The sequence below is a fragment of the Anas acuta genome, chromosome 1 (genome assembly GCF_963932015.1).
Source record: "Anas acuta chromosome 1, bAnaAcu1.1, whole genome shotgun sequence".
NCBI lineage: Eukaryota > Metazoa > Chordata > Aves > Anseriformes > Anatidae > Anas > Anas acuta.
In genome coordinates, this window is record NC_088979.1 from 134760122 (window position 1) to 134787965 (window position 27844).

The 27844-nt window shown below is 42.6% G+C and overlaps 1 protein-coding gene across 1 annotated transcript; it reads left to right on the forward strand.

Annotated features, from left to right (window-relative positions):
• The first annotated feature begins 1559 nt into the window (after positions 1-1559).
• On the forward strand, positions 1560-27309 carry BCL2L14 (BCL2 like 14). The gene is made up of 8 exons (XM_068658456.1): positions 1560-1575; positions 9447-9562; positions 10625-10742; positions 19320-19748; positions 22465-22680; positions 23615-23682; positions 24713-24985; positions 25727-27309. The coding sequence occupies exons 4-8, from the start codon at positions 19328-19330 to the stop codon at positions 25766-25768; spliced, it is 1020 nt and encodes a 339-aa protein (XP_068514557.1). The 5' UTR covers positions 1560-1575; positions 9447-9562; positions 10625-10742; positions 19320-19327; the 3' UTR covers positions 25769-27309.
• The last annotated feature ends 535 nt before the right edge of the window (positions 27310-27844 follow it).

Genomic DNA, 27844 nt, shown 5'->3' on the forward strand with positions numbered 1-27844 from the left:
AGTGGTGGAGTCACCATCCCTGGAAGTCTTTAAAAGACGTTTAGATATAGAGCTTAGGGATATGGTTTAGTGGGGACTGTTAGTGTTAGGTCAGAGGTTGGACTCGATGATCTTGAGGTCTCTTCCAACCTAGAAATTCTGTGATTCTGTGATGTTGAAATTATTGCCTTTAGAAATTATTAGAAATTATTGATCCTTAAAGAACCCTGGTATCTGTGTGTTCATTACGCCACAGATGATGGGTTTATCATATATATAAGCTTTTTTCCTCTCCTTCCCTAACTGTACTGATACACACAGAAGTCTGGGAACAGGCTTTGACTGTGAAAAAATGATGCAAAAATGGTTTTGAGTGCTTCTGCCTTTTCTGTATTATCTGTTTCTAGGTTGTCTACTGCAGCCATCAGTGGAACCATGTTCTTTGAATTTCCTTTTGCAAGCAGCAAATGTTCGTGTTACCTTTAATGCTCACTTCTAGCTTTAGCTCAAGCTGGGTTGTAGCTTTCTGAGTCTGTACGTACCTAAGTAATGCTTTTATAAGTTGTCTTTTTTTGGAGCATAAAGGGATTGTTGCAAAATTCTGTCTTCCTCCACAATGAGATGGTGTGCTCCTGAGTTCTCATAACTTATTTTTATAAATCAGCTAGATCTCCTGAGCCTCTTTCTGCTTCTTGGCTGATTCCCAAGGACTCTACTGTGAAATTCCCTGAATAAGCCCAAACCCACTTTCCTGAAGTGGAGCATCCAAACTGCCACTCATCTTCCCAGCCTTTTTCTAGTTCCTTCCACCAGAGGGAACAAAGGGCAGCTGATAACAGTCCTGCCTTGAATCATCACACCGTATTTAATTAAAGTCCTTAGCAGATAACAGCACTGACTTTAGAACCAAAATATATATATGAATATATGAATATAAATGGATAAAATAAAATAAAATAAAATAAAATAAAATAAAATAAAATAAAATAAAATAAAATAAAATAAAATAAAATAAAATAAAATAAAATAAAATAAAATAAAATAAAATAAAAAATTTAGTTAATTACCCAGTTTGGAATTTGACAGCCTCATTCCCATTAAAGGTAGTATAGAGATCCTTAAAGCTGCAGATGGGCAGTGCTAGAACTGGTTTGTCAGTGGGGAAGAAGGGGAAAACCCCACTGGTTTCTTCTCTGAAGAGAAAGGAATGATAAATGTAATGGCTCATTAATGCTCAGAGTGCCCATATGGAGTTTGTAAGGGGAAAGGCCACTTTTAATTGTCAAATTATTGTCCACTATATCTGAGTATAGTGGTAAACGGTGCTATTTTTCATGTAGCCATGGGGCTGCACTTAGAGATAGCAGTCCAGCAGCTTCCAGCAGCTTTCCTCATTCACATGGTAATCAAACCTGCTCTGCTGTAGGTAGGACAGAGGTACCAGAAAATAGTCTGGACCTGGGGTGACTGTACTTTTTGTGAATCTGATGTGCTATGTGAATGTATCCTAATCTTCCTTTTTGTCTCGACTGCTAAGGTTTGGGTCAAGGATTGCTGGTTGCTACAGAAAGTAGTACAGTTGGTCTTTGATGTAAGGTAAGTGGTCATTAATACCACATTGTTACAGCAGGGGCAAAATCGTTTCACGAGTGAAATCACTGTGATGGACCCAAATAAAAAAATGCTGTATGGTGCATGCCTTTTTACCACCTATTAGGCAGACAGAAATTTTCATTCTTGCTTCCTTCTTTCCTTTCTTCCCCCACGGGTCCCCCACATGATCCTCCCTCCTGTCACAAATGGGCTGAATCCATCTTATTATTCCAAAAGGTTTACTAGGCAGAACATACAAGGCACTAGGGGAAATGCTATCATTAGAAAACCATTGCTATTAGTCCTACTGGCACAGAAAAGTCTATTGATGGAGCAGGAAAGCAGCAGCTGGGACTGTGCTTGGATGCAAGGAGCCAGGTGTCCCTCCTCCTCCTGAGATGAAGAAAGGCAATAGGATATCTTAGTCAGGCTGCAGTGACTGCAGCCCAGATAAGAGCTATTAGCAAGCTCCTCTTCTCTCTGCTGTGATACAAGCACAAAAACAAGTCTGTTGCTAGCAGCAGAGAGAAAGAATTGATCCTTAAAAACAAAAAGCTCAGTGACTGTGGGGAAGGAGGCCTGCATCTTTAAGGCCAGGTATGGAGGAAGCTACAGCTCATTACTTTATTTTATATAGCCATTATTATTTTCTGGGTTGTTTAACAACGTGCAGATGTTTGAAGGGACTATTCAGCCTTCAGGAAAGAAAATGTATTTTTTTCTCTGGTGACTGCAAGGTTTTCAGGAAAGGATAAGTGTCCTCTTGTGTGTGGACAGCATTCAGCACATGATAAATATTACTTGAATACAAATGATTTGTATGAAAACTGGTAGCTGCCTGACTTGGTTAATAGCACTGTTCTTACTAAAAAATGCTAGACACTCTTGATCCAAAGAAGTGAATTTTAAATATTTAGTAGTGAATGTCTGAACTTTATTTCTTTAATAACCACAGCTGGATTGAGCCATACTTCTATGAGACATGAGGACAAATTACTTTAAACTTAAAAGCAATGCTTAGTTAAAATCTAGTGGATTTTTTTTCTATCTAAAGAATCCATTACAAAGCTAATATCAGTCAGCTTTCAGAAAAAAAGGCTCAACACTTTCAGCACCTCTGTTCAGAGAGTAGAACTTGTTGCACACCTCTTTTGTTACCACCTCATAAAAAAAAATAAATAAAAACAAATATCCACCAAAATTGTACAACCTGCTGAGAAACAGTGACACTTGGAAATCCTAGGAGCTGTCAAAGTTATGAAGAAATTTAAAATAGAATATTCTAATTACACATAGACACCCAAATTTCTGTTTAAAATAACTTGAAAGTCACTTTGAAATTCGAATAATTCTCACCCTGACTATCAAGAGGTTTGAGACGTCAGCACAAAATTAACTTTCACCTGATACGCTACTAATTAAGTCAATTAGAAAGTCATCTCCTAATAATTAATTAAGACCATCATTCCTATTTTCAATTAGTCGGGCACTGCAGATTATAAATTACTTCTGGAAGTGTGACTTTGTGTCTTCAACTCTTATGAATGTAAACACCCTGCATCATTTCTCAAAAAAAAATCTTAATCACCGGAGTATGTATCCCACTGCACCCTGAAGATGAAATGTAACCAAAGTTGTACCAAAAAAGAAAAAGCAACATGGTACAGCACCTTTGAGCATAGAATGGAATTGGGACAAATGAAAATCAGAGCTTCTGTGCTGTGGCAAAGTCTGCTGTTTGATGATCTTCTGTCCTCCCAACTTGGGATGGACAGCTGAGTACAATTTTTCATTGAATTAAATACTTTTGGGCAAAGCAAAAGTGTTATATTTAACCACATTTCTACACTGCTGTGCATTGCCCCATATATAGCCACCATAAAGCCCCTAGCCTGGCCCAGCCAGAGGGGATGTGTCTGCCTTCAGAGTGAGGCTGTTCTCTGGGGAACCAAAACCAGGGTGCAAAATGAGACCCAAATTACAGCTCCCGTGAAGTGAGGCAATGCCAGGCAAGGCAGCTAAACCTCAGCATAATTGAAAACATGAGTTTTAAAATGTGTTAGTTCAAAGAGATAAAACACAACACTTTGGTTTTGGGGGAGAAGAAAGCTTAATTTCAATCCCATATCCCCCTCTGAGGATTTTTTCAGGTATTCAGCAAAACTAGAATAATGTCAATGGGAAACCCCTTATCAACTTATATGAGGTTGCTACAGTGCTCTGTGTCTGTATCGAGGTCAATAATGTCATTAAATAATCCTCAAGAAGAGCATTAGATCCAGTTCTAAAGAGCAGTAAAACATTATAATGCTCTGCAGAGGCTTCCTTTTCCCCTCTTTCACAATCAGGGGCTTCAAATGTTGCAGCTGATGTAGTCTGCGCTCTCCTTGCTCTCTCATGCACCTTGGTGTTTCCAGCTGATGAAAGTAGAGAGGACAACACTGTTGTTGGGACGGACTGTGCCTCAGACCCACTTACATTTTCAGGAGGCCCTGCTGTTTTCTGTGGGGCTCTGCACAAGCCCAGTGATCCACCCACTTAAGTTCACTTACACAATTAAAGCCCTTGTGGTAGCACGAAGTTTGGGAGATTTACAGCACTACAGAAGTGCTAAGTCTTATGATTAATGGACTAACAAATGCCAGAGAAGTAGGAAGATTGGAAACCCGGCATCTCTGTCTCAGAGGAAAAGACCCTTATGCACACAGATGGTTGGTTTTAAATTAAATGGAAAAAGCAGCTTTTATTGTTAATGTTAAAAAAAAAAAAAAAAAAAGTAGTAAGTCCGAAAGGGTTGCATGAAATGGATATCCCAAAATTCAAAAACCATACTTCTTCCTCAGGAAGCCAAGGATTTTATTCCACATATTCCTTTGGGAATTATTATCCTAATTCAACACAAAGTGATAAATTCTTAATCTTTTAATTACTGAGGCTTATAGATCTGCCATCTGTATTATCCACCTCGTCTTTTTCCACCCTCTGGTAACTGTGCAAAGCAGGGCGGCTCAGATCATTTTTCAGTGTTTTCTATCCTGATCCAGTGTTTTTGCCTGACTGGAAATTTTGCTAAAATATCACTCGATAGAAATCCTTATCAAATAATTTATTCCATTTGACCTGTGAGTATAACTAAGTAACATGGGCTGTAACTGCAATTGTGCCAGCCTCTGATCCCCTTGATTCATATGGTTTCATTCTGCTTGTGGTTTCCAGTCCCATACTTCCCCTCCAAAACATTTTCCCTTTACAGCTATTAACTACAGTGAGTGAAGTGTATAAGAACACTCTACATATTTCCTATATGAAGCACATGACAGTTATCCATTCTAGAAAGGGGAAAGACCCCTATGACATAAGGATATGTTCATTCCACTTCAAATGCCAGTAGTAAACAGGAGAAATTAAGACGTTAGGTACAGAGGTACTGAGGTATACCAGTACACCTAAATTAAGACTTTAGGTCCAGAGGTACAGAGACTGAGGTACACCACAGCTGGTGAGTTGAGCAAGTCTTCCTCTTACATGTGTGAAGACCATATGCAGGAAGTTACTGAAACTCCTTCAATGCATATGAAGTAATTAGTGAAATGCAAATATGCAAAAAAAGAAATTTAAATAGTGAAATAAAAGTATACAGAAGTAGGTATGCAGTTGGAGATAACACAAGCACCTGAAACAGCTCGGTGACATCTGAAAATTTTGTTCTGCAGGTGGGAGCTCTGTCAGAGCGCTGGCATGGTGCAGTGTACACATCCCCTGAAAACTGCCAGAACCACATAACTGCTGAGATAAGACATTTGCCATTTGGTGAGGGGCCTGTATGCCACTAGATTTCCATGCAGCCAAAGGGGTTTTACAGCCACGCAGCTGACTCCAAAGGCTATCGGCCTAATGGTGAAAATACTTTCCAGAGACAGATGTATATGATTTTTTAGTCTATGTTCCATATCTCGTATTTCATAGTCTCATGTTTTATTATCAATCCAGAAACTCAAGCTGTTTTTTTCTTATAGAAAATAAGGATTAAGAAAACTTTCCTTAGGCTTTTGGCCCTGTGGTTCTTGTGCAAAGTCCTCTTACTGCCTTACTGAAAAGGCTGGAAGAAAGGGGGTTGACACTCAAACCCTGCTATGAGGTGTGGAAAATGGACTCCACAATCCACAATCAGTAAGCTTGTAAAGTAGATATATTTATTCATCACTCGGCAGCACAGAGGGTAGTCCCACCAAAGTCATGCACACCCCAGTGCAGCAACTTGCCTTGGTTCCATGCAGCAAAGAGTTACATATGCATGAAGTTTCCCAATGCCTATACATATGCATGACCTATCCCTGCTTCATATTAAAATTTGTTCCAAGAAGTCATTTCCATAAACTCCTCCATCTGCGCTTGCACAATATCTCCAGGTGGTCATCACTGGGGGTCATGGCGATGAAGGCTGGCAACTCTTCTTCATCACCACTAGTTGACCTCCTGTCTTTGTGCAGACTCAGCTGCTCCTTGGCTCTTATCCAAACCACAGGGTTGGTCTCATATGGTTCTTGAGACAGGTTCCCTGTTATTATCAGGAACCATCCTTTGTGAGGAGCCCCAAGACTTCTTTTTTTTTTTGGTTAATTTGCACAGTGGTAAGCAAAGACATCAAGCAACATCTATTTTTAATACAATAATCTAGGTATTCATAAGTCAACATCCTGTCTACTAAGATTCTCTTAACTCCCTCTCTCAGCTATGCTCTGCTGACTCCCAGGCTCTGGACCACATCATTGGCACTTAGGGCAGGTTGCAGCCTACACCAGCCTAAAACAAGCTGGTTTAAGGACAGGATAGTGGGAGCCTGGGAAAAGTGCCTTTGCCTTATAACACCTGAACTGCACTAAGCTGCCAGTCAGGAGCTGGACCAAGAGTTACTGTAAATAACAAGCAAAATAAAATCATGTGGGTTTTCCCCAGCCGGTGAAGCAAATTAAATAATGTCCAGCATTGCATTTCTATTGGCAGCCTCATGGCATGGCTTGAAGATATAGAGAGTGCATGGGAGCCATCAGAGAAGGCTGCTTCATAGGAGAAGGGAGTTGAGGGCAACAATGAACAGCCCAGGACGTGTCCCAGTGGGTACAGGCAGCCCCATGGTACCTGAACAAGGTGAGAAGAAGCAGGACCAAGAAATCCCATCGGGTCCTGCCTGGTGTCACCCACCCGCCCAGGTCAGGGCGGGTCAGGAACACCAGCGCCAAGCCTCAGGGAGGAGCGGGAGGATGTCGGTGGGTTAGAGGAGGAGGATGGAAGTGCCACCTGGTCCTCAAACCTCCTCCTGACCCCACGGCTGGCTGCAGCTCATTGCACGATCCGGAGACAAAACGCTCCGGCTGCAGCGGGGCGGCCGCCACCGGGGGTCGCTGCCCGCCGCCTTTTCGCCTTTCCCCGCTGGCCCGGGGCGTCCTCCCCCGCTCCCCCCCGGTAGGCAGCAGCCTCGGCATCCTTCCCGGAGGGCATGATTCCCCGCCTGCCGCCAGGATGATGTCCACTCCGTGCCCCAGGGCTGAGTGTCCCAGACGCTGCAAGCCTCCCTCCCCTCCGCATGCAGGGCCAGCGCCTAGCTGGGCACGTGAGGGAATTTGTTAACCGGGGATGCATTAGGCACTGCTTGCCGACCTCAAAACAGTCCCTGCTGGGTGGGTATACAGGGCCCCCGGTACTACCAAGAGCTCCTGTAGTTCATGAACCTTTTCTGAAGTTTGGTTAAGCATGGGTTAGATTGGTGCCTTACATGATGGATCTTTTATTTTCTCTCCTACCCTTCTTTGGTGGAAGGTGCCGTTTGCTAGACTTCATTCAGGAAAACCTCCTTTAGGTAGAACAAGACTTTCTATCTCTCAAAACAGTTTTTTCCTTTTTATTTTCCCTCCTGAAAACAGTTAGCTTCTGTCACCAGAGATCTCAAGCTCCTTCCTGTTTTTGAGGGGCTTCTTATACTTTTGGCCCCGCTCGTAAAACTCAATCACCACAGGCACTCTGGAAGGCGGTGGGAGCAATGGTTTTATTTTTAAATGTCCTTTTGCAGACCGGAAAACAAAAGTTGAGATATCAAGGATTTTAAGCTGGAAAGTAAGCTGAGACAAAACTGAAAGTAGCTTATAACCAACTTAAATTCCTAAGGTGTGACAAGAAAACAAACAAACAAACAAAAAGGAATTAAAGCAGATTTTCCCCTTTAGAGAACTTCATGAGTCAATATAAGGTGCTTGGCTGGATATCCAAAGGTAAATGAAACATTTAAAAAGGGGGCAGAAGACACAAGATATAAGGCAACATAAAAGGTAAGAATCCAATAATAATAATAATAAGAAGAAGAAGAAGAATCCAATAATAATAACAACAACAACAATATAAGATCCATAATACAAGCAAGACAGAGAACCTAGTCATAAATTAAGAAATAGCATGAAGGGACTGAGAACTGAAAGAGAAACGAAATGTGAACCACCTGTAAATCGGGGAATTATACTGCCATTATTCACAATGTTTGCACTTCTCTCCTCTTTCAGGAAAGGCTATTAAAATAAGTTTTCTTGGTAGAAAAAGCAGTGTCAGTAAAACAGAGAAGTACAATGAAGCAAAAAGTAATTAAAACACATTAAAAAGTCTTTGCACTGCATCTATGAGAGTTTCTCTTTTACATTTATCTTGCTTCCTCTGTGACTGCTTTCAGTTCTGTTTGTTTGGAAAAGATACTGCAAGAGTAGAAAGAGGAGCCCTGGTCAGACTGAGCCTTTCCATACAGCCACATCTGCTTAGGCTGGCTGTAACATGCTTAGAAACATCTCTCTTCCAATATTGCTCCATAATGGACAAAGTCAGGTCCCTCCATACAGAGACTTACGAAATCCAGAGCTCCAGTCATGGAAGAAAATAAGCTACTGTTTTTCCTGTGTGCAGCCAGGACTACCAATTTAATAACATGAGATACCCCACTCTCTCCTAAATACCACCAGGGCTTTAAAAGAGTCCAGGTATTTAGATTCCACAGCAGTTTCAAAGTATGACCAGGATGGCTACTTGTTCAGGGTATAGGAACACTCAGGGATTGAAGTGAAAAATTGCAGATACTGATGGGAGCAATGGGCTGGGTGAGTAGCTATATTTCATACAAGGTCATGGCTCTGTGGGCACCAATGTTGCCTCAACACCACAAAGTCTGGCTCTGCCAGTATATTTCAGAAGTTACCCTTCAATATACATCCAGCTCTGGCTGTACAAAACAAAATTGCCAAGTGGAGAAATGGACTTTTTTTTTTTTTCTGTCTCATGGTGTACCATAGAACTACAATTTCTGTAAGAACAGAATATATAAAATGGAGCCAAGTCAACACTAGTTTTTTTTTTTGTTTGTTTGTTTGTTTGTTTGTTTGTTTTTATTTGTTTTTGTCCTCTCACTTTACCTGGTGTTATAAAATTCAAAATAGCTCTTTGAAAGTTTTTTTTGTTTGTTTAGTTCTTTGCCTTGCTTCCAGCAGGCTGCCCATCCCTTTTCTGGACATCAAATACTGCTTTTTTTACCTTCCTCTTAGTATTGGAGAAAGTATGTTGTGCATTGGGGTACAATATGTTTAAAAAGAAAATGAAAACTAACTTTTTTCACTGCACAGAATGACAGATTGTTAACATGCAGGCTTTACATCTGCTGTTACTGCTCAGAGGTCAGTTGGCCATGGCAAAAAAGAGAAGGAAATGGAAAGCTTCAATGAACATGAACAAAAAGATTCTATAAGCCAGTAAAGTCAAAGGGAACTCCAAGTCACTATGCCCCGGAAATGCAAAATTTGGCTGTTTATATTGCTGTTCCAATGAGTGAATTCTTCACTTTGCAGGAAAGTCAGCAGACAGGCATGTTCCTTACAACACTTGGAGACTAAGGCACTTCCCTGAAGAGACATCTTCCCTGTCAGAAACCAGCCTGTACCCACTGAAACTCTCTCCTCCACAGGTAAATCACAGAATTAAGAATGGTTGAGGTGGGAAGGGTCCTCTGGAGGCTGTCTGGCCCAGCCCCTGGGCAGCAGGGGCACCCAGAGCAGGCTGCCCAGGACCATGTCCTGGTGGCTTCTGAAGATCTCCAAGGAGGAGACTCCACAACCTCTCTGGGCAACCTGTGCCTGTGCTCTGTCACCCACACAGCACAGAAGGGCTCCTGATGTTCAGAGGGAACCTCCTGTCTGTCAGTTTGTGCCCACTGCCTCTTGTCCCCTGGCACTGGGCACTACTGAAATTAGACTGGATTCAAGAGTTCACCCTCTCAGGCTGTGGGATGAGGCTCTTGCCCATTCATCCAATCCCTCCTAGCTTGCAGCTTCATCTACAAGCTTATTTTGAAAATGGAATTATCACTGGCACGGTGAAAAGCCCTCTTAAAATGGACTTGAAGATTAATTTGTAGTTATTTGTACAGGTATCTAAATCACCATTTTGGACCATAGTAGTTACAATAGCTACAGGAGCAAAGTCCAAGAGAGTCAATACAGTGTCACTTGTTGCAACAACCTTAACTATCTTATCTAATTAATGTTTAATGTGATTTTGGAAAAAAAAAAAAAAAAAAGTCAAGAGCATATGAAAAAGTATAGAATAGTATATGGCTATTTATAGAAGAAGAGGTATAACTGATTTCAAAACACTTTAAAAACCTTCTTCTGGATCAGAATGATTATTTGGTTCAACCTCTACCATGAGAAAAAAAAAAAAAAAAAAAAAAAAAAAGACTGTATTCGTCCAGAAGCCCAAAGCAGCTATAGACTTTGTCCCTTGCCTGGCATGCTGCTCAGCACCACTCACAAGTGCAGGGGGCAGGCCCCACCCCTCCTGCCTCCTATAAGTAAGCTGGCATGTTTGAACTCCGTTCACATAAGGAAGTGTACTGGCACATTTTTAATGAAAGTGCAGTGACATTCTTAGGGAAAGCTTATGTATATATGTTTTAGTGGAAGGCTTAAAATAGTCAATAGAGTAAGTTAAATTCTTTGTTTTATTTACTTATTTATTTCCCCTAAAGGGAACTGCTGTGCTTACAAGTCTGGTTCTAACCAAAAAAAAGAGTAACCACTGGAAGAAAAGGAGAAAGAAGTCAGATCATCAGGCACGCAGTGTTGCTGGTGCAATAGACCTGGAAGGTAATAAGCACCCTTTTCTTCTCTGAACTTAGTTTCTCTTCTGTAATGCTTGATTGTCCATAATTCAGCACAAGGCTCTTATTTGTATATAGATTAAACTGCTATATTTATCATGGCTAATTCAGAACAATGTTCTTTCAGGTTTATCTGTGATGTCAAAAAGTAAGGGAAGGTACTGCCCTAGGACTTTTGGAGCTGCCATACAAGCCTCACCGCTATTGGTGGTGTGCTTTTCAGAAGAAAGTTTGACAGACCTAGCCAATGACAGCAAGGTTGTTTTTTCGTTGTTGTTGTTTTTCCAACCACACTAAATGTTTTAGCTGTGGACAACTGAATTTAAAATTCAGGAGTACCCCAGTAAATTTGTGCAGCCAGGTAGTGCATCATTTCTCTTCTAGAGGCTGAGCATTGAACAGCCTTTCATCCCTGAATGAGGGAAATACCTCTGGACAGCCACAGAGCAGCAGATAACTTCTCTTTTGAAAGACATACATCAGCATAGACCTTTCTATACAGCATGCATTGTGTCTATTGCATAGCAGTGCTCATGAAAAATCTGTTGTCACTAGGGATGTTTATTGTGTCATACTCGTATAACACTATGTTTGCTAATTCTGTGGTGTCCTGTTCAGTTAAGATTTAATAAGTAGCAGATAATCCTGCATTTTGCAAGTCATTGCTTTCCATCCTGGAGGTGACTGTGTTGCAGTACCATGAGGAGAGATCCTTTCCTGTGGTCTCATGTGTAAAACCAACTTTCCACAGCCTTTGTACAGTTTAAAACAGCACAGCCTCTCCTGGACAGTCAATACAAATCTGATAAGGGTTTTGTGAGAATTGGTGGGTCAATACACATGACTTACTATTTCAGTGAAGTGGTCTGCTCACATATGAGTGAACTACAGAAACCCACAATACTTCTGCTTTTCTGTGCAAGAACAGCCAGTAATTTCAGGTCATCCCCACAGAGAAAAGGATCTAGCCTGAACTGCTGTTGGAGTAGTCTTGGCTGTTGCTTCCCCTTGTATGGAAGCCTCCTGTGCCAAGTTCCCCAGTCTGCCCCTCTATATGTGAGAGTAGAGCTGAGGGGAAGGACCCACACTTGGGATGAGTCACTGAGGTAAATGGTGGTGTTTTTAATGGTAAGGTCTTTCTCCAACATTGCCTCGGATATAACATGGTTTATTCATAACTGGTGTCCCAGGCAGCAACTGCACTTCTGTCTTTGCTGGCTGGGAGAGAAGCAGCAGATCAGACGTGAATAGCTTAGGCTAACAATAATTTAGGGGGGTCAGGGAGTGACTCTTTCACTTCTCCATTCTGCTTCATCTGCCTTCATGCCTCTCAGAGCAGGTGCTGCCTCCTCTTCCTGCAGAACCGCCTTCAGCTACCCGTGCTTCTCTGAGGTCTGCTGGTGCTTGTGAAAGGACACATGACAGAGAACTGAGTCAAATATCAGGTTCAGCACTGACATTATTTGACTTTGGCTTGTGTGAGGTCCCTTAGCTTTCTGGAGGAAAATCTCCATGATACAGTGAGAGGAACCTTCCCACAGAAGAAACAATGGGAGAGCTTGCCTGCAGATGCCATGCTCTGTGGGCATCTGAGAGGGAAGGACAGGACACATGATAGAAGGTTCAGAAGAAGAGTAGAGGCTTGGGAAATATGAGTTGGACAGCCCCGCGTTTGACCATGGGTGACCATGTGCCAAGAGGACTTGTACAGTAGTCCACTGTATTCAGTTTTGGGTCCCTCACTACGAGAAGGACATTGAGGTCCTGGAGCATGTCCAGAGAAGAGCTACGAAGCTGGTGAAGGGCCTGGGACACAAGTCCTGTGAGGAGCAGCTGAGGGAACTGGGGGTGTTTAGTCTGGAGAAGAGAAGGCTCAGGGGAGACCTTATTGCTCTCTACAGTTACCCGAGAGAAAGGTGTGGGGAGCTGGGGGTCGGTCTCTTATCACAGGTAACTAGTGATAGAAATAGAGGGAATGACCTCAAGTTGCACCAGGGGAGATTCAGGTTGGAAATGAGGAGACATTTCTTCTTAGAAAGAGCAGTTAGGCATTGGAACGGGTTGCCCAGGGAGGTGATGGAGTCACCATCCCTGGGGTGTTCAAGGAAAGGTTGGACATGGTGCCTGGGGACATGGTTTAGTGGGTGATAGTGGTAGTAGAGTGATGGTTGGACCAGATGATCTTGGAGGTCTTTTCCAAACCTAATGATTCTATAATTCTATCATTTGCATCTATACTTGCTGCCTGCTATTAACAATTAACAACAATACAAATAAAGTCAAAAAATAGCATAGCCAAGATGCCCCAGTTTTACAGCTTTGCCAAATACAGGCCTATAGCTGGACACCCTCCAAATCAAAAGTTATTTCACCTACTTTTGAACCTCCATGATACACTTCCCTCCCCCCTTTTTTTTTTCCCCATGTATGCAGACATGAGCCTCAGAGTCTTGTTTTCACATGCCTTCCTAAGAAAGACTGAACAATCACATTGCTAATATCTGTCTTCTTTAGGGTTACTTCTTCGTGGCCTGCCAGCTAAGCCTCATATAAAGGACTTCTCAAGCTTTTAGATAAATGTCATTGCTGACAGCCCAGGGTGGAGTTACAGTGCTACAAGTTTTGGGGGTATGTGTGTGGCCTCATGGGGTGCACTTTTAGCTGTGATGGGTTCACAGAGAATCCAGAGAGGAAGCCAGGTTGTGTTAGTAGTGCTCCTCACAGAAGTCTGTGTGTTTGTTTTTTTAATTTTTTTTTTTTTTTTTTTTTCTGGCAGATAAGTCTTGAAGTGGATGGTGGGTTATAGTTTAACATACCCTTAGGAGAGTTGGCAGTTCACTTTCAATATGCTGGGAAATCTCATATGGATGTAACATTTGGCAATGGAAAGAAAAGGTCTGGAGGAAAATGAAGCAGGAGGGGGTAATAGTGCTTCCTCTGAGGCCTGCAAGCTCAGAAGATAAATAATTTAGACCAGAGTTTTTAAGTAGACAGAATGAGACTGTGCTGCTACCCTCCATCATCTGATCCTCCGAGTTTCTTTCAATCATCCTAGGAAATAATATGCAGATTCTGGTTTTAGCAGGACTTCCAAGCACTTGTCAAACCAGATCAGTGCTTGCATTATAAAACTTTCTTAACAGAATCTCATTTCTGAGAGAGTTCATGCAAAGTTAGTGCTCTGGCTGGAAAAGGCTTGTCTCATCTCTGGCCCATATGAGATAGGATATTAGGAAAATAATGTGGTTATAATATGAAGAAGTAATTCTAAGGAGAGTCATAAGCCTCCAATAAAGATTTCACACTTTAAAATGAATTGAAAAACAGGTTCACTTCTGGCACTCTGCTTTTCAAACACCAGCATTTGGTGATATCTACTTTTTTTGCTCTCTGTGAATAATGGCATACGTGACCAATACACTGTGACTCCGTATCCTCCTTTTAGGCTCCCTTGGCCTAGCTGGATACACAGGGGTGAAATTTCTTACCAAGGCAGCTGTGCTCAAAAAAGTCCCAGTATGGAAGCTCCTATGTCACATTTTTACCAAAATAATTAGTTTCATTTCTCAGGAATTTCCCATCAGAGCAAGGTGCGGGTTTATCTGTACAGCTGCATCTGGTGTGTAAGTGCTTATTTGACGTTATGTACCAGGAAGCTGTAATAATACTCCACCTCCTACTATCAGGCTGCACTTAGCCTTGTTTAGGACACCAACCTTTGAACTCTTATTTGATTTTTATCTCTACAGCCATCTTCAGTGTTGGTTTGGGTAGGGCAGATCTAAACACATACTGTGTAAGAAATATTGTAGTATATAGGGCTGTACTGATTATTTTATGCTACGACAAGTTATTCCTCTTGATCTTCAGGAATTAAATTTATATTATTTTATGTAATTAGCTTATAGTTTGTATAGTATTTATATTAGTATTCATTTTTTCTTTTGTATTAGTGAAAATGAGTGTATATGAATATTATACAAATTATTTTAGATCCAGTAAAGAGTACCCATGATTGGGAAGGCTATACTGTTTTAAGGAGCTTTGGTGTCTGATCTTAAGGTCTAAGCTAGATCTTTTTAAGGTGAAATTTGAGTTTGAATAAAGTATTCAATAATGAAAAATAATGAACCTGTAAAATTTTCTCTCTCTTTGTGGATAAACTTCAAAACGAAGCAAATGGCCTGGTTTCTGAGGCAGCCAGGGAAGTGCTTGTTCCAGCATTCATTGGCCAGCTGAAGAGATCTGCAACAGCCTTGCTTACAGACTCCTACACAAGAGTTAGGGTGAAATAGGGAGTATGTAGGGGAGCCGGGTGAAGGAGGAAAAGTGTGGCTGGAGAACACTGCCCTATACTTGTTGCCTGTGTGGCAGGGACACTGAGAAATGCAGTGAAGCTTAAAGCACTGTTTAAGCTACTCTGGTTTGCGCTGGAAGATGGAATCAAGTAATCATAGGTCATGGAGAGCTTGCCACCTTCTCTCCCAGCATCCTGACTAGTATATCCATCAATGCTCCTTTCCTAGGCACAGCGATGAAGAAGCAGCAGCCCTGTGCCTGTCTTCTGTCTTGCATGGTTTCAGTTCTTTTTTTTTTTTCTTTTTTTTTTTTTTCTTTCTATTTCTAGCTTTCACTTCTTTTTCTCCATGTGGTTTGTTTCTCATAACAGTCTCTTGCTGATTCTTGCCTACGGGGCTTTCAGTTTCCCTTGCAGGTTCATTAAACCTCTTGCTGACCCCTTGAATATCTGGAGGCAGCAACTTGCAAGAAAGGAGGAACTGACACCCTCTCCCCCATTACCAAACTGCCGCCAGTGGGTCCAGCAAACAGGAAGGGACTCTTGGCATGACCTTGTGAGCAAGAGGTCTCAGTGCAGGATGGGACCCTACCAGGACAGGGCCACTGCTGAAAGATCTTCAAAGGCAACATAGTTGCTTGCACTTTGGATATTCTTGGGGTAAATCATCACCCAGGTACATAGTCAGGGAACAGTGAAATGCTTTGCCACATGAAGTTAAGTACAGATTTTTACACACTGAACAGCTAAACATTACAACACACTTCTAGGGGAAAACTGAGCAAGCTGAGACCCAAGCTTGCGCTAGGAAGAATATTTCAGAGAGGCTATTGCCACGTGTTTGAGATAGGGTATTGGAGGCTTGAGACGGTAGTGAGTCAATGTTTTAACTTGAGCACAACTGGGAGATCACACTCAGGTTCAGTTGTGGAGTGAATTAACATAAGAGTTTCCTGAGAGAGAAACAAGCCATCTTTCTTTTTTTCTACCAGCAGATGTGGTGGTTTTTTGGTTGTTTATTTTTTTCCCCCTCTGTTTCTCTCCACCTCTCCCAGTCACATTATTCCCATTCTCATTTCCTTAGTGTTTTGCTCTAGGCTGTCCTAAAGTGACTGTGGAAGCTAGTGATACTCCTGCACAGTGTCTGGAAAAGTCCATTCTCTTCAGCAAAAAATAGTTTCTAATGCAGACTATGAGCTGCATTAATACATTTAGCAGTTCAGGGTAAGAGGAACCACACTGGACCTATAATGCAACACTCCCAGGTTTCTTCCTCAGATATTTCTCAATTCCATTTTCCCCTCCCTTCCCTTCCCTTCCCTTCCCTTCCCTTCCCTTCCCTTCCCTTCCCTTCCCTTCCCTTCCCTTCCCTTCCCTTCCCTTCCCTTCCCTTCCCTTCCCTTCCCTTCCCTTCCCTTCCCTTCCCTTCCCTTCCCTTCCCTTCCCTTCCCTTCCCTTCCCTTCCCTTCCCTTCCCTTCCCTTCCCTTCCCTTCCCTTCCCTTCCCTTCCCTTCCCTTCCCTTCCCTTCCCTTCCCTTCCCTTCCCTTCCCTTCCCTTCCCTTCCCTTCCCTTCTCTTCCCTTCCCTTCTTTCATCCCCTTCCATTTTCCTGGTAAGGACAGTGCTGAACTAAGCACATGTAAGCCAGGGGGCTGAAGTTGGTCTAATCTCTGATGCTCCTATGTTTCACAGAATCACAGAATCACAGAATTTCTAGGTTGGAAGAGACCTCAAGATCATCGAGTCCAACCTCTGACCTAACACTAACAGTCCCCACTAAACCATATCCCTAAGCTCTACATCTAAACGTCTTTTGAAGACTTCCAGGGATGGTGACTCCACCACCTCCCTGGGCAGCCCGTTCCAGTGCCTAACAACCCTTTCAGTAAAGAAATTCTTCCTAACATCTAACCTAAAACTCCCCTGGCGTAACTTTAGCCCATTCCCCCTCGTCCTGTCACCAGGCACATGGGAGAACAGGCCAACCCCCACCTCGCTACAGCCTCCTTTAATGTACTTATACAGAGCAATAAGGTCACCCCTGAGCCTCCTCTTCTCTAGGCTGAACAAGCCCAGCTCCTTCAGCCGCTCCTCATAGCGTTGGTAAGGAAGTTTGGTAAGGAAGAGTTTTATTATTATCTCCCTTTTTTTTTTTTTTTTTTTTTTTTTTGTTTCTGCTGTGTACTCCTGTGGGAGTATAACTCATGGGACTAGGATGGTTGACACTAAATGAAGGCTTGGTGTTTCAAATGTACATATATAGATTATTTCACCCTCATACTTACGAAAAAGAAATTTTGAGGGTGATTAACAAAAAAAAAAAAAAAAAAAAAAAAAAAAGGATTGTAAACCTGGAACTTTTTTTCTGGAGTTTGAGGGAAACATCTAGTAACTTAAGAACTCTGCACTGAAAAGAGAGGTGATCTGCGATTAAACTGCAGCCTGGCAATCATACTGCCTCTAAGACTTTCCTCCCAGCATCTCTGAAGGAACAAAGTCACCACTTACTGTGGCACTGCCATTGTGGTGTCTGGAGATGCCTGCAGAACAAGGCTACACTAAGAAAATTGCTTCCTACAGAACAGCTGCTCTGTTGTGTGGCACAAAATGCTGAATTAGGAGGTACAGTCCCATGGGCAGAAATTAAAAATACATAGGGAGCCAGGCATCCTGTTCCCAGTGGCTTTCCTTTGGACTCAGCTATATGCATATATTTGTGTGCCTGTGTGTATGTGCTTTTGTTTCACTCCCAAATGTGAGTCTCTCTGCTTAGGATATGAGCATCCTGTTGGAGGTATATCAGCAAGAGTGTTTTATTCAAAGCATCAAATAGCTGAATGATATTCCAGACAGAAAGAAATTAACTTAAATTTGTTTCTCGCAGTCCAAGTATGTATGAATTTGGTACTTGTTAAAGAGAAGGCAGCAGGAAGGCAGCCTCCTATTTTGGCTTTTTGGCAACAGAGACCCCAGTGACAGGTTCTGGATAAGACCATAGTTTTGTTTGACTTTGTCTGTGTGGGTCATTTAACAGAAATTTTGCAGAGAGCCTGCTGTCAGTGGTCAGGGGTGCCTCCTCAAATGACTAAAACCACACCTGGCCTCTGCAGCAGAGACCTTTTTAGGAATCAAAAAAGCACAGCAGCTGGGTGGCTGCATCACAGCTGAGCACTCCCATTTCTTCCTTCTTCTTCTTTGGCTTCAGAGAGGCCAGGTGGCAAAGGAGTCTAGTGCAAAGCAAACATGTAAGAGTGTTCCATGCTGAGCAGGATGGTGGCTTGTTCTATTGCAATGCAAAGGGATGCCAGGAGATGGAAAAATGTATGTGCATGCTGTGGGATTGTTATGTTTATATGGACAAGTACAAGTTACAAGAGTTGTATGCCACCATCCTATTCATTGCACACAGTCAAGCACTCAAGATTATTGACTCATGACCCCTAAAGTGAAGGAACAGTTGAGAACATTATATATATCAAAGTTTTTCCTAATGTTTGTGCTAGTTTTTTATTGCTCTCCTAGTCCTACCTAGAGTATCCAGGGCCCAAACTTGTTGAAGCTTCCCATAAGAGCAGAATTTGTGTTTAGTTATATGCTGGCCTTGTGGCATCATCTGAGCACAGTCTGGGCTTTTCCTGTGCAGTGCTTTGATAAATCATTTTTCTTCCTATCCTGAGAATCAGATATTATTGTTATGATATTTCTTCTTTTCCTGAACTGCACCCCAGTTATTGAATACTCCTTTATATTTTTCATATTTCCAATCTAAGCCACCTGTATGCTGATCTTTCTCCAAAAAAAAAAAATAATAATAATAATAAAAAAAGCTATTGTTAGGGTTGAGTCAGTTTATGTGTTTGCTGAATTGAGCTACTTCTTTTCTTTTAAACATGCCTCAAGTGTTTGGGGCAAATTTTTCATATCGTAAACTATCTTATTCTCTTGCAGTAAGACCAAACAATGAAATGTAAAATGCACTTGGGCTGAGCAATTATTGAAAAATACTTTCATGAACCAAATGCAGCTAAGAGCAAAGTAGCATATATTTTGTTCCAATTCTTCTATTGCTTTAATTGCCATCTGCGGTGTTACTCAGTAACCAAATTCACTTTCTAGAAAACACTGGTTTCCAGGTACTGCAATATTGCCATCACTGAGGTTTATAAGGTGTTCAGTGAAAAGTTCTGTAGAAATGGTTAAGTATTGGTTTGTATTTATGAAAAACAGGCTATTACCTAACTTAAAACTAAAAATATGTTCTTGCAGGGACTGAGATGTCTTCACCAAATGATGTCAGTATGGAAGAAATACCGCTGGAAGACAACGAGCGAGACAGCATAGAATACAAGATCCTGATGGCCTATGCACAGCGGCGGTTGTCTGCCAGCAGATACAAGAAACTTCTGAAAAAAGAGACAAATGCACCAAAATCATCATCCTTAATCAGGAGTGAATTAGAGATTCATCATCAAGGGGGAAAAGACAGTTCAAGTCAAACATTGGAATGCCAGAGTGGCATGAGGAAGCAGCACAGCAAAAAGAAAAGAAAACAAAAACATTTATCAAGATATTGTCTACCCTTCTTCTGCAGCAGAGCAGAGCAGGAAAAGCCCCCAAAAACTTCTGTACCTGAAAGTCGCACTTTTGGTACATGCACTGAGAGCCTTTCAGTAAAGAGTTGTCATCATCAGACAAGTATGTCTTAGTTCTTTCTTTTGCAGTTTGTTCTTAAATCTTCGTCTAAATAGCTTAAATGACTCAAGGCCTGTGGAAAGACAGGAAAAGGAAGAAGGCTTCTGTCACTTTTTGCTCATCTTACACTAGCTCTTTTGATTTCCAATTAGGAAGTCAGATTGCTAGATCTTCAGTAGTGCTTGCATACAATATTCATGGTTGTGACTCACTTGTTTGTTTTTTCATCATATGGTGATAAATATCATACAATCATACAGGTTGCTTTTTATGAGCATTGGCCTTTAATTTTTATACCTGGTTAGAAAGAAACTGTGAAACACTGGCCAAACTGAAAACCTCCACACAAGAAATCAAAGAAGAGAAGTTTTCTGAAGGCTTTTTCAAAGGGCTTTGTCATGGGACATATATTCCACACAAGAAACCAAAGTGCTAGCTTTGTTGTTAACAAGAAACCAAAGTGCTAGCAAAGTTGCCAATTTGAGGCAACCAGCATCAAGCAGAGAGTAGTTCGTGTCTCTGGACTGCCTCTCATACTTCCACTGTGTACCCTAAATGGAAACAGTCTTCCACAGTTATATAAATCTCCTTTACATGTTGCTACTCCTGCCACAGGATTCCTCTCACATATAGATCCTGACTGAGGAGGCAGGCTTAAAAAATAATGTGTGGCCTGAGGCCAGGTTGGGAAGGTAACAGGTCTTTATTTTAAGAAAGCTGTGGAGAGAGTTTTCCATATCAAGTCTAAACCAACCCTCCCATGTGCTGGAAGAAGAGGTGTTGGGTAACAGGAATACATCCTGCATTTGGGGATCCCATCCACCTACACTCCCTGCACCCTCGCCTCCAAAGCCAGCTGCACATAGAGTGCTGCACTGTAGACAATGATCATTTACCTTTTCTGCTCTAGAAAATGACTAATACCTTAACCTCTCATGAAAGACAGAGAGGATGGTGAAGTGTCCCCATTAAGTAGCCATATGCAGTGTATGATAGGTTGTCATATTGTATTCATATAAATAATAGGGGGTTGTTTGTCTAATTTGTCCCGAGCTGATCCTGTCGTCTCCCTGACCCCTTGGTGTCACAGCAGTTGTTCTCTTATTTCACTGCATGTAAAGATATTTCTAAAGATTATCCCCCATGCTTGATTAGATTAACTGTCCTGGAGCAGCTCCTGCCCACCAAGCCCATAATTATCCCTATGCCAAACCCAGCTGGATCTCTCAAAAAAAGGTCCCTGCCTCAGCCCAATTCATTTTTCTAGGGTGAAATGACCATAACTTTCCATGGTCTTGATTCAAGTATCACACTCATTGTGTCCATTTTTATTTCCATTTCATTTTTACATTGTCAAGAAAAGCTCTCAAGAGTTTGTGGGCAACTGCTTAATGGTCCTGCCAATACATGGCCACTGTCCCTGCAGGTGGAAGCATGGCCTCAAGGTAACACCTCACTGTGCTTTGTGTTAACCTCCCTGGAGACAGTGCTTGGCTTCAGATACAGACTTTACCTGCCCTTGGACAGATTTCTGGACTGATTCCTAAAACATAATTTTTTGTAACTTACACTACCGACAACTGAGAAGCAAGCTTGGCCAGGCCATTCGGCAGCAAATGGTGATGCTTTGGGGGATCACTTGCCTAAAAAGACAGCCTGCTCTATTAAAAAACAGTTGCCGATTCTTAGGTTTCTGAAGTCATAATCATACGCTGTTACAAAGAGTCCAATCCCCTTCCTAGAAGTTTAGCCAGTCTGCATGCAGACAAAGAGAAGGAAATGTCTGGGTGTTGATTCACCACCCTTGAAATGCAGTTTTTATTGGCCACCTTAACCCCTGCTGCCCTCACAATACACTCTGCCTGTGAATTTTGCACGTGCTGTGGGGCAGGCCACAGCTGTGCTTGTCTCACTGCCTGCTGATCACACAGGAGCTGCCACTGAGGAGAGATCAAGTTTTGCAAGCTCCATGAGGCTAGTTGTGAAAAAGAGCACTTCCTAGCTGAAGCAAGCCTTGCAACAGCTCTTTCTGCTCTCCTTACTTCAGCAGGATCCCCTGTAGAATCCCCTCACCAAGTGATGTCTTCAGCCAGTGGGCTGAAACAGCCAGTACTGAACGAGGTCAGTACGCAAGGTGGATAAAGCTAGTTTGGCTGCCAGGTGATGGGTTCTCCCAGTACTCATGTCCAAACACAACAATGTTGAAGACATGAGAAGCTTCTGTGCTAGAGGTGCCTCTGTAGTGGTCTGCTTCTCCTTAGCTCAGGATCAATCTGTGGGAACAAGGAAAGGGCATTCAAATACGGCACCTTTCCTGAATTTGGGGCTATAGATGAACTAGTTATGGGCAATATCACACTCATATAAAGGTCTAAGATTCACAATCTTGTAGAGCAGTACTCTCCTGTTTCTTACGATAGGATGTTCATCTGAGTTGCAAGGATGTATGCTAGAGGGCAATGCTTACACTTGCTTCTGTATGGCCTATGTATAGTTAGCTGCTGCTCAAATACTAGAGATGGGTTGTAATGCATTACTTACCTCTCTAAATTATTACCAGCTGATCTCATGCAACAACAAAGCCCCAGCTTGGGAAAATATATCTCTTGGTATCCTCTGGGTACTTCCACCTCAGGGAGCATGTAAACAAGTAAATCTCTGAATTATTTCCTGGAAAGATTAATTGCCATCTTTATTTCTCACCCTCCTTCCCAATCAGTTGAAAAAGCAGATGTCAACAACATTGCGGACCACCCTCCTTCCCAATCAGGTGAAAAAGCAGATGTTGACCACATTGCAGACAAACTTGCCAAGCTCATTACTTCCAGACCTCAGTCATCTCCTTCAGGTGTGATGTTCAAGATGCTGGTGCATTCCCAGTCTCTGGAAGAAGATGGCAAAGATACTGCTGAGGGAAATGAGAGTGAAGGAAATGGTAAGGATGAAGAATTTCCTTCTCGTAGGCAGGTCATTAGGTTAGTATTGCACACCAGGATGTTTTTTCCAGGTATGGTGAAGCACTCAGGAACTCTCTGGTAAGATGCTGTGAAGAGGGAAGTTTGTTCTGCTTGTTCCTGTTCTGTTCCCCACAGTTCAGGTATTCCTTTTGCTGCCTGCTACTGCAATTAAAGGGAACATCATTAATAATCCAGGGAAGTGTAACATAAGAAAAGGAGAATGGCAGCAAAGTGACAGAAGGTGACAGAGCAGTGATATGAGTTAGGGACAGAATAATACACTGGGTCTCTAAGGCCAAAGACCTGTCATAGGGCAATGATATCTTGGTCAGTCTCTCTTTAGAGAGGGGACAACATTGATCAGCAACCTGTTAAAAGTGTGAACTGATGTTTTTCTGTGGTGTCTGCAGAGGTTTTAATGCAAGCTTCCTGGGAATTTCTGGTTGCAAAAAGTAGTCAGCCATGATTACATTTTCTTTAATCCAGCAAACCTGAAGTTTGCTCTGATGAGTCATGGAAGGTGTAATTGGTAACAATGAGGGGATTTTTTCCCCTCTAATTTTAAGTCTGTTTTCTTGGGCTTCTGCTAGCTTCCCCTTTGTTCTGTCGTGTTACCAGCCATACCTCAAAGCACGTAGAGCTGGCACTGGGATGCTAAAGCCCAGTGCCATGCACCTTCCCAAATTCTTAACTGGAGCAAAATATCATGCAGATGGAAAAAGACCATTGTTTGCTCCACACAGACTAGAACAGTGAGCTTCTGCATAAAGCTTGGATACACAACTCTATGTGAATTTGCCACAAAATAGCAGCTCTTTTCATGATTAATTGACAGAAAGACTTTCACAATGGTTTGCTATCTGGATCCTACTAGAAAGCAGTGATATTTATACCGTCTCTTCTTTTTAACAGATGAAGAAAAGACAATACAACAAATAGTTGCACTGTTAAGAAAATCAGGGGATCAACTAGAAGAAAAGGTAAGTACTTCTGTTTTCAGGAGCTACACAGGTTAGAGTGGAAGACAGAGATTACACTTCTGTTGGGAGTGAATGTTTTGTAACTTAGCTCTCTGTCTCTATCCTGACCTCTTTCCACATTTAGGGCTTTCTGAAGCCTTAACCATTCATTCTGAACCCTTTCTTAAGACCAGAAGACTAGCAAAGATCTCAACTGGGGTGTAGGAGGAAGACAACATAAAGGTGGTATATTTCAAAGAGTCACTTGACTCATTCACTTTGAGTTTCATAGGACACTGAGCACCTGACTAACTCCATGAAACTCCTGTGCTTGTGTTAAATTTGGCATACAAGTTGTTCTCAGTGAAGGAAGGGAAACTCTACAATTCTAAGAATTGCTGTATAGAAAGAGAAATAATTCTGAGTGCATTTTGAGAACCACGCACAAAAGCTATACAAAAATCTCTGCACGTGTCCACTATAAGGAACGGTTGTATTCTCTATTAAAAATACAGATACACATTCTCTAATGCCCTTCATTAGCTGCCCCTTCTGATCTGTATCAGTATAATCCCACATGGAGGACATTTTCTGCTCTGGCAGCAGAGAGGTACTTAGATAAGGTAAGAAGTGTCACAAAGATTGAGCAAATGGAGGTTAGGACAGCAGGTGCTGCCAGCACTTCTCATAACCTTTAGTGTCATCTTACCACTGCTCCTGCCTCCTCACATGCAAGTCTCCATATCAGTGTCACACTTTTTTTGCCTTTTTCTCTCTCTGCTTCTCTCATTCAAATGCAAATAAATAAATAAATAAATAAATAAATAATAAAACCCTGAAATATCTTAGCGACACCTCCAGAGCCTGAAGGAACAGCTGTGCAGTGAGGTGTGGGGTTGTGTATCATCTCTTCCATTCAACACCACAAATAGACTGTATTGCATATATTATCTAGAGATGCTGTCCTTTCCCAGTGGGATAGGGAAACAAATTACAATAGAAGTGGCTCAGTTTAATTGATCCTTATTCTTTTCTTTATTCTATTTTTCAGTTCAAAAAGGACAGGACTTTCTATCAGCAATTCAGAGACATGTTGTCCTACACCTTCTTTGAGAGGATCACTGATACGTTCCTGGAGGATGTCTCAGCAGATTCAACAAATGAGACAGAAAGCCAGCTACAATGTGCCAAAGTTGCCTTCACGCTGGAAATTGCCACCAGACTTACTGCTGTGGACAACCATCCTATGAACCTGGTCATGGGCTTTGGATCAAAGTACCTCAGAGAACACTTCAGTCTGTGGATTCGTGACCGGGGAGGATGGGTATGAGTTTTGCCTCCCTTGACTGGAGCGTAGTATAGAAGTACAATACTTTCATAGAACTGGCATAGGCCAGCTGCAAAACAAACTAAAAAGGTATTCTTTAACACAGTATGTATTTAAGCTGTAGACTTCCTCCTGCAAGACATCTTCTATGCTGCAAGCTTTTTATTTACATAGGTTCAAAATCAATAGGAGACATTCATGGAAGGCTGTTGAATATAAAGCACTATTCCTGGTGCAGGCTGACTTCAGCAAATACATGTAGCTGAAGGCTGGGAGAAACACCAGGAAACTTCACTACATGCTTGACCTAATCTTAAACTTCTCCCCTAAAAGTCTGCTGTTGGCAAGTTCTGGGGACAATGTAGCAGTTCAGCACTTCATACAGTCTGCCCTTACAGTATTGTATATGTCCACCTCTCTGTACACAAAGGCACCCATTTATCTTCATATCCCACTTTCAAAGCCAGCAGTGAGAGGTGCCCTTTCGCCAGCAGTGGTGCAGAGCTGCTGTCCTTTGTAGCTTATTTGCCTGGCTTTGTTGTTGTAAGGCACTTGCAACAGAGATCTTAGTCCTTTTGTGCTTCATGAAGTGCTGTAAAGTGTACATCCATGGAAACAGACAGCACGTGAGGTCAGGAAATCCTACTGGCAAACCTACTGACTGACCCCAGCAGATTTGAATTTAGGATGAGGGTCATAATTGCTTTTATAATTTTAAGTTTTCTTTCTCTGTTACAGGAGAAGGCTGTGACTTCACTGGATCAGGAAGAAGTAGAATAAATGTGAGTGAATGCATTCTTTAGGGTGCATGAACCTTCAGTTAAGGAACATGAAGGATCTTACCACAATCCAATTCCCTTGGCTATGTATTTTTATTTTTCACACTGAATGTTGGACTCTTGCATGGCTAAGTCTGATGGGTACAATAGCACTTCCTCAAAGCTGGTATTGATGTAGAAGTGCTTTTTAAATGATATGAAGGCACTTCCGACTGCAGCATTCAGTCCCATGGATAGTGATTTCAGGTACCTTTCTGAGTAGAGGTGCTTGCCACTGCTCCTACAGATGGATGTTGAAATGCAAACAGGAGGAAAATATCAGTGTGCAGTCAAGAATCACTGGACAGTGATCCAGTCCACTTTCACTTCCACTGAGCTGGTGGAAGGGGATGGGGAGTAGAATGTGGCCCTCATAATCCACAAGGAAATGTTTGGTGACCTGCTACTGCACTTAGATATATGCAAGTCAATGGGGCCAGATGGGATCCACCCAAGTGTACTGAGAGAACAGGCAAAAGAGCTGGCCAAGCCGCTTTCCATCATTTCACAGGATCACAGAATTATAGGGGTTGGAAAGGACCTCAAGAGATCATTGGGTCCAACCCCCCTGCCAAATCAGGTTCCCTAGAAGAGGATGTCCAGGTAGGCGTCCAGACAGGCCTTAAATATCTCCAGAGAAGGAGACTCCACAACCTCCCTGGGCAGCCTATTCCACTGCTCTGTCACCCCTACCATGAAGAAGTTCTTTCGTATGTTGGTGCAGAACTTCCTGTGCTCCATTTTGTGGCCATTGCCCCTTGTCCTGTCCCCACAAACCACTGAAAAGAGGTTGGCCAAATCTCCCACACCTAAGATGTTTGTAAACATTAATGAGATCCCCTCTCAGTCTTCTTTTCTCCAGGCTGAACAGACCCAGGTCTCTCACTCTTTTCTCAGAGGGAAGATGCTCCAGGCCCTTTGTTATCTTTGTTGCCTTCTGCTGGACTCTTTTCAGGAGCTCCCTGTCTTTTTTGTACCACGGAGCCCAGAACTGGACACAGTACTCCAGGTGAGGCCTGACCAGGGCAGAGTAGAGGGGGAGGATCACCTCCCTCAACCTGCTGGCCATGCTCCTTTTAATGCTCGCCAGAATCCCATTGGCCCTCGTGGCCACCAGGGCACACTGCTGGCTCACGGCCAACCTGTCATCCACCAGGACATTCAGGTCCTTCTCTGCAGAGTTCCTCTGCAGCATGTCATGCCCCTAGTGATCACCTCCCCCAGCTCCCTCAGCACACATGGATACATCCCATCAGTACCCATGGATATGTGTGTGTTGAGCCCACTCAGACACTCCCAAACCACTCCTTCATCAACCAGCAGGGAGATCTCCACTTCCCAGGCCCTTTCTCCTCCCTCCAGGGTCCAGGAGTCCTGGGGAGGAGTCTTTGAAGCAAAGACCGAAGCAAAGAAGGTATTTAGTATCTCCGCCTTCTCAGCATCCCCCGTTACCAGGACACCCCCCTCATTCAGCAGGGGAAAAAACAAAGAAACAAAAAAACACTTATTATTATCCTTTATCTCTTTTGAAAGCTTCACTTCCAGGTGGGCTTTAGCCTTCCTTGTCACGTCCCTGCAGGCCCTGACAACCCTCCCATACTCATCCCAAGAGGACAGGACCTTTTCCCACATATCATAGACGTTCCTCTTCCTTTTGATCTTGTTGATGAGCTCCTTGCTCACCCACACACGTTTTCTGCCTTCACATCCCTAACAAACCCACGCCTGTTGGTAAGAAAAACATCCAGAGGTCCCCCCTGCCTCACTGGTTCCTCTACCACCTGCATCAGAAAATTATCTTCAATGGCATTGAAGGAACCATTTGGACAGCATGTGCCTGGCTGAGTTACTTTCCCAACATATATCTGGATAACTGAAGTCCCCCATGAACCAGCACCCAGGATCTTGAGGCTACTTCCAGCTGCTTGTAGAAGACCTCATCAACCTCCTGCTCCTGATCTGGTGACCTGTAGTACACCCCCACAACAGTGTCCCCCATACCAGACCACCCCTTAATTCTCACCCACAAGCTCTCCAC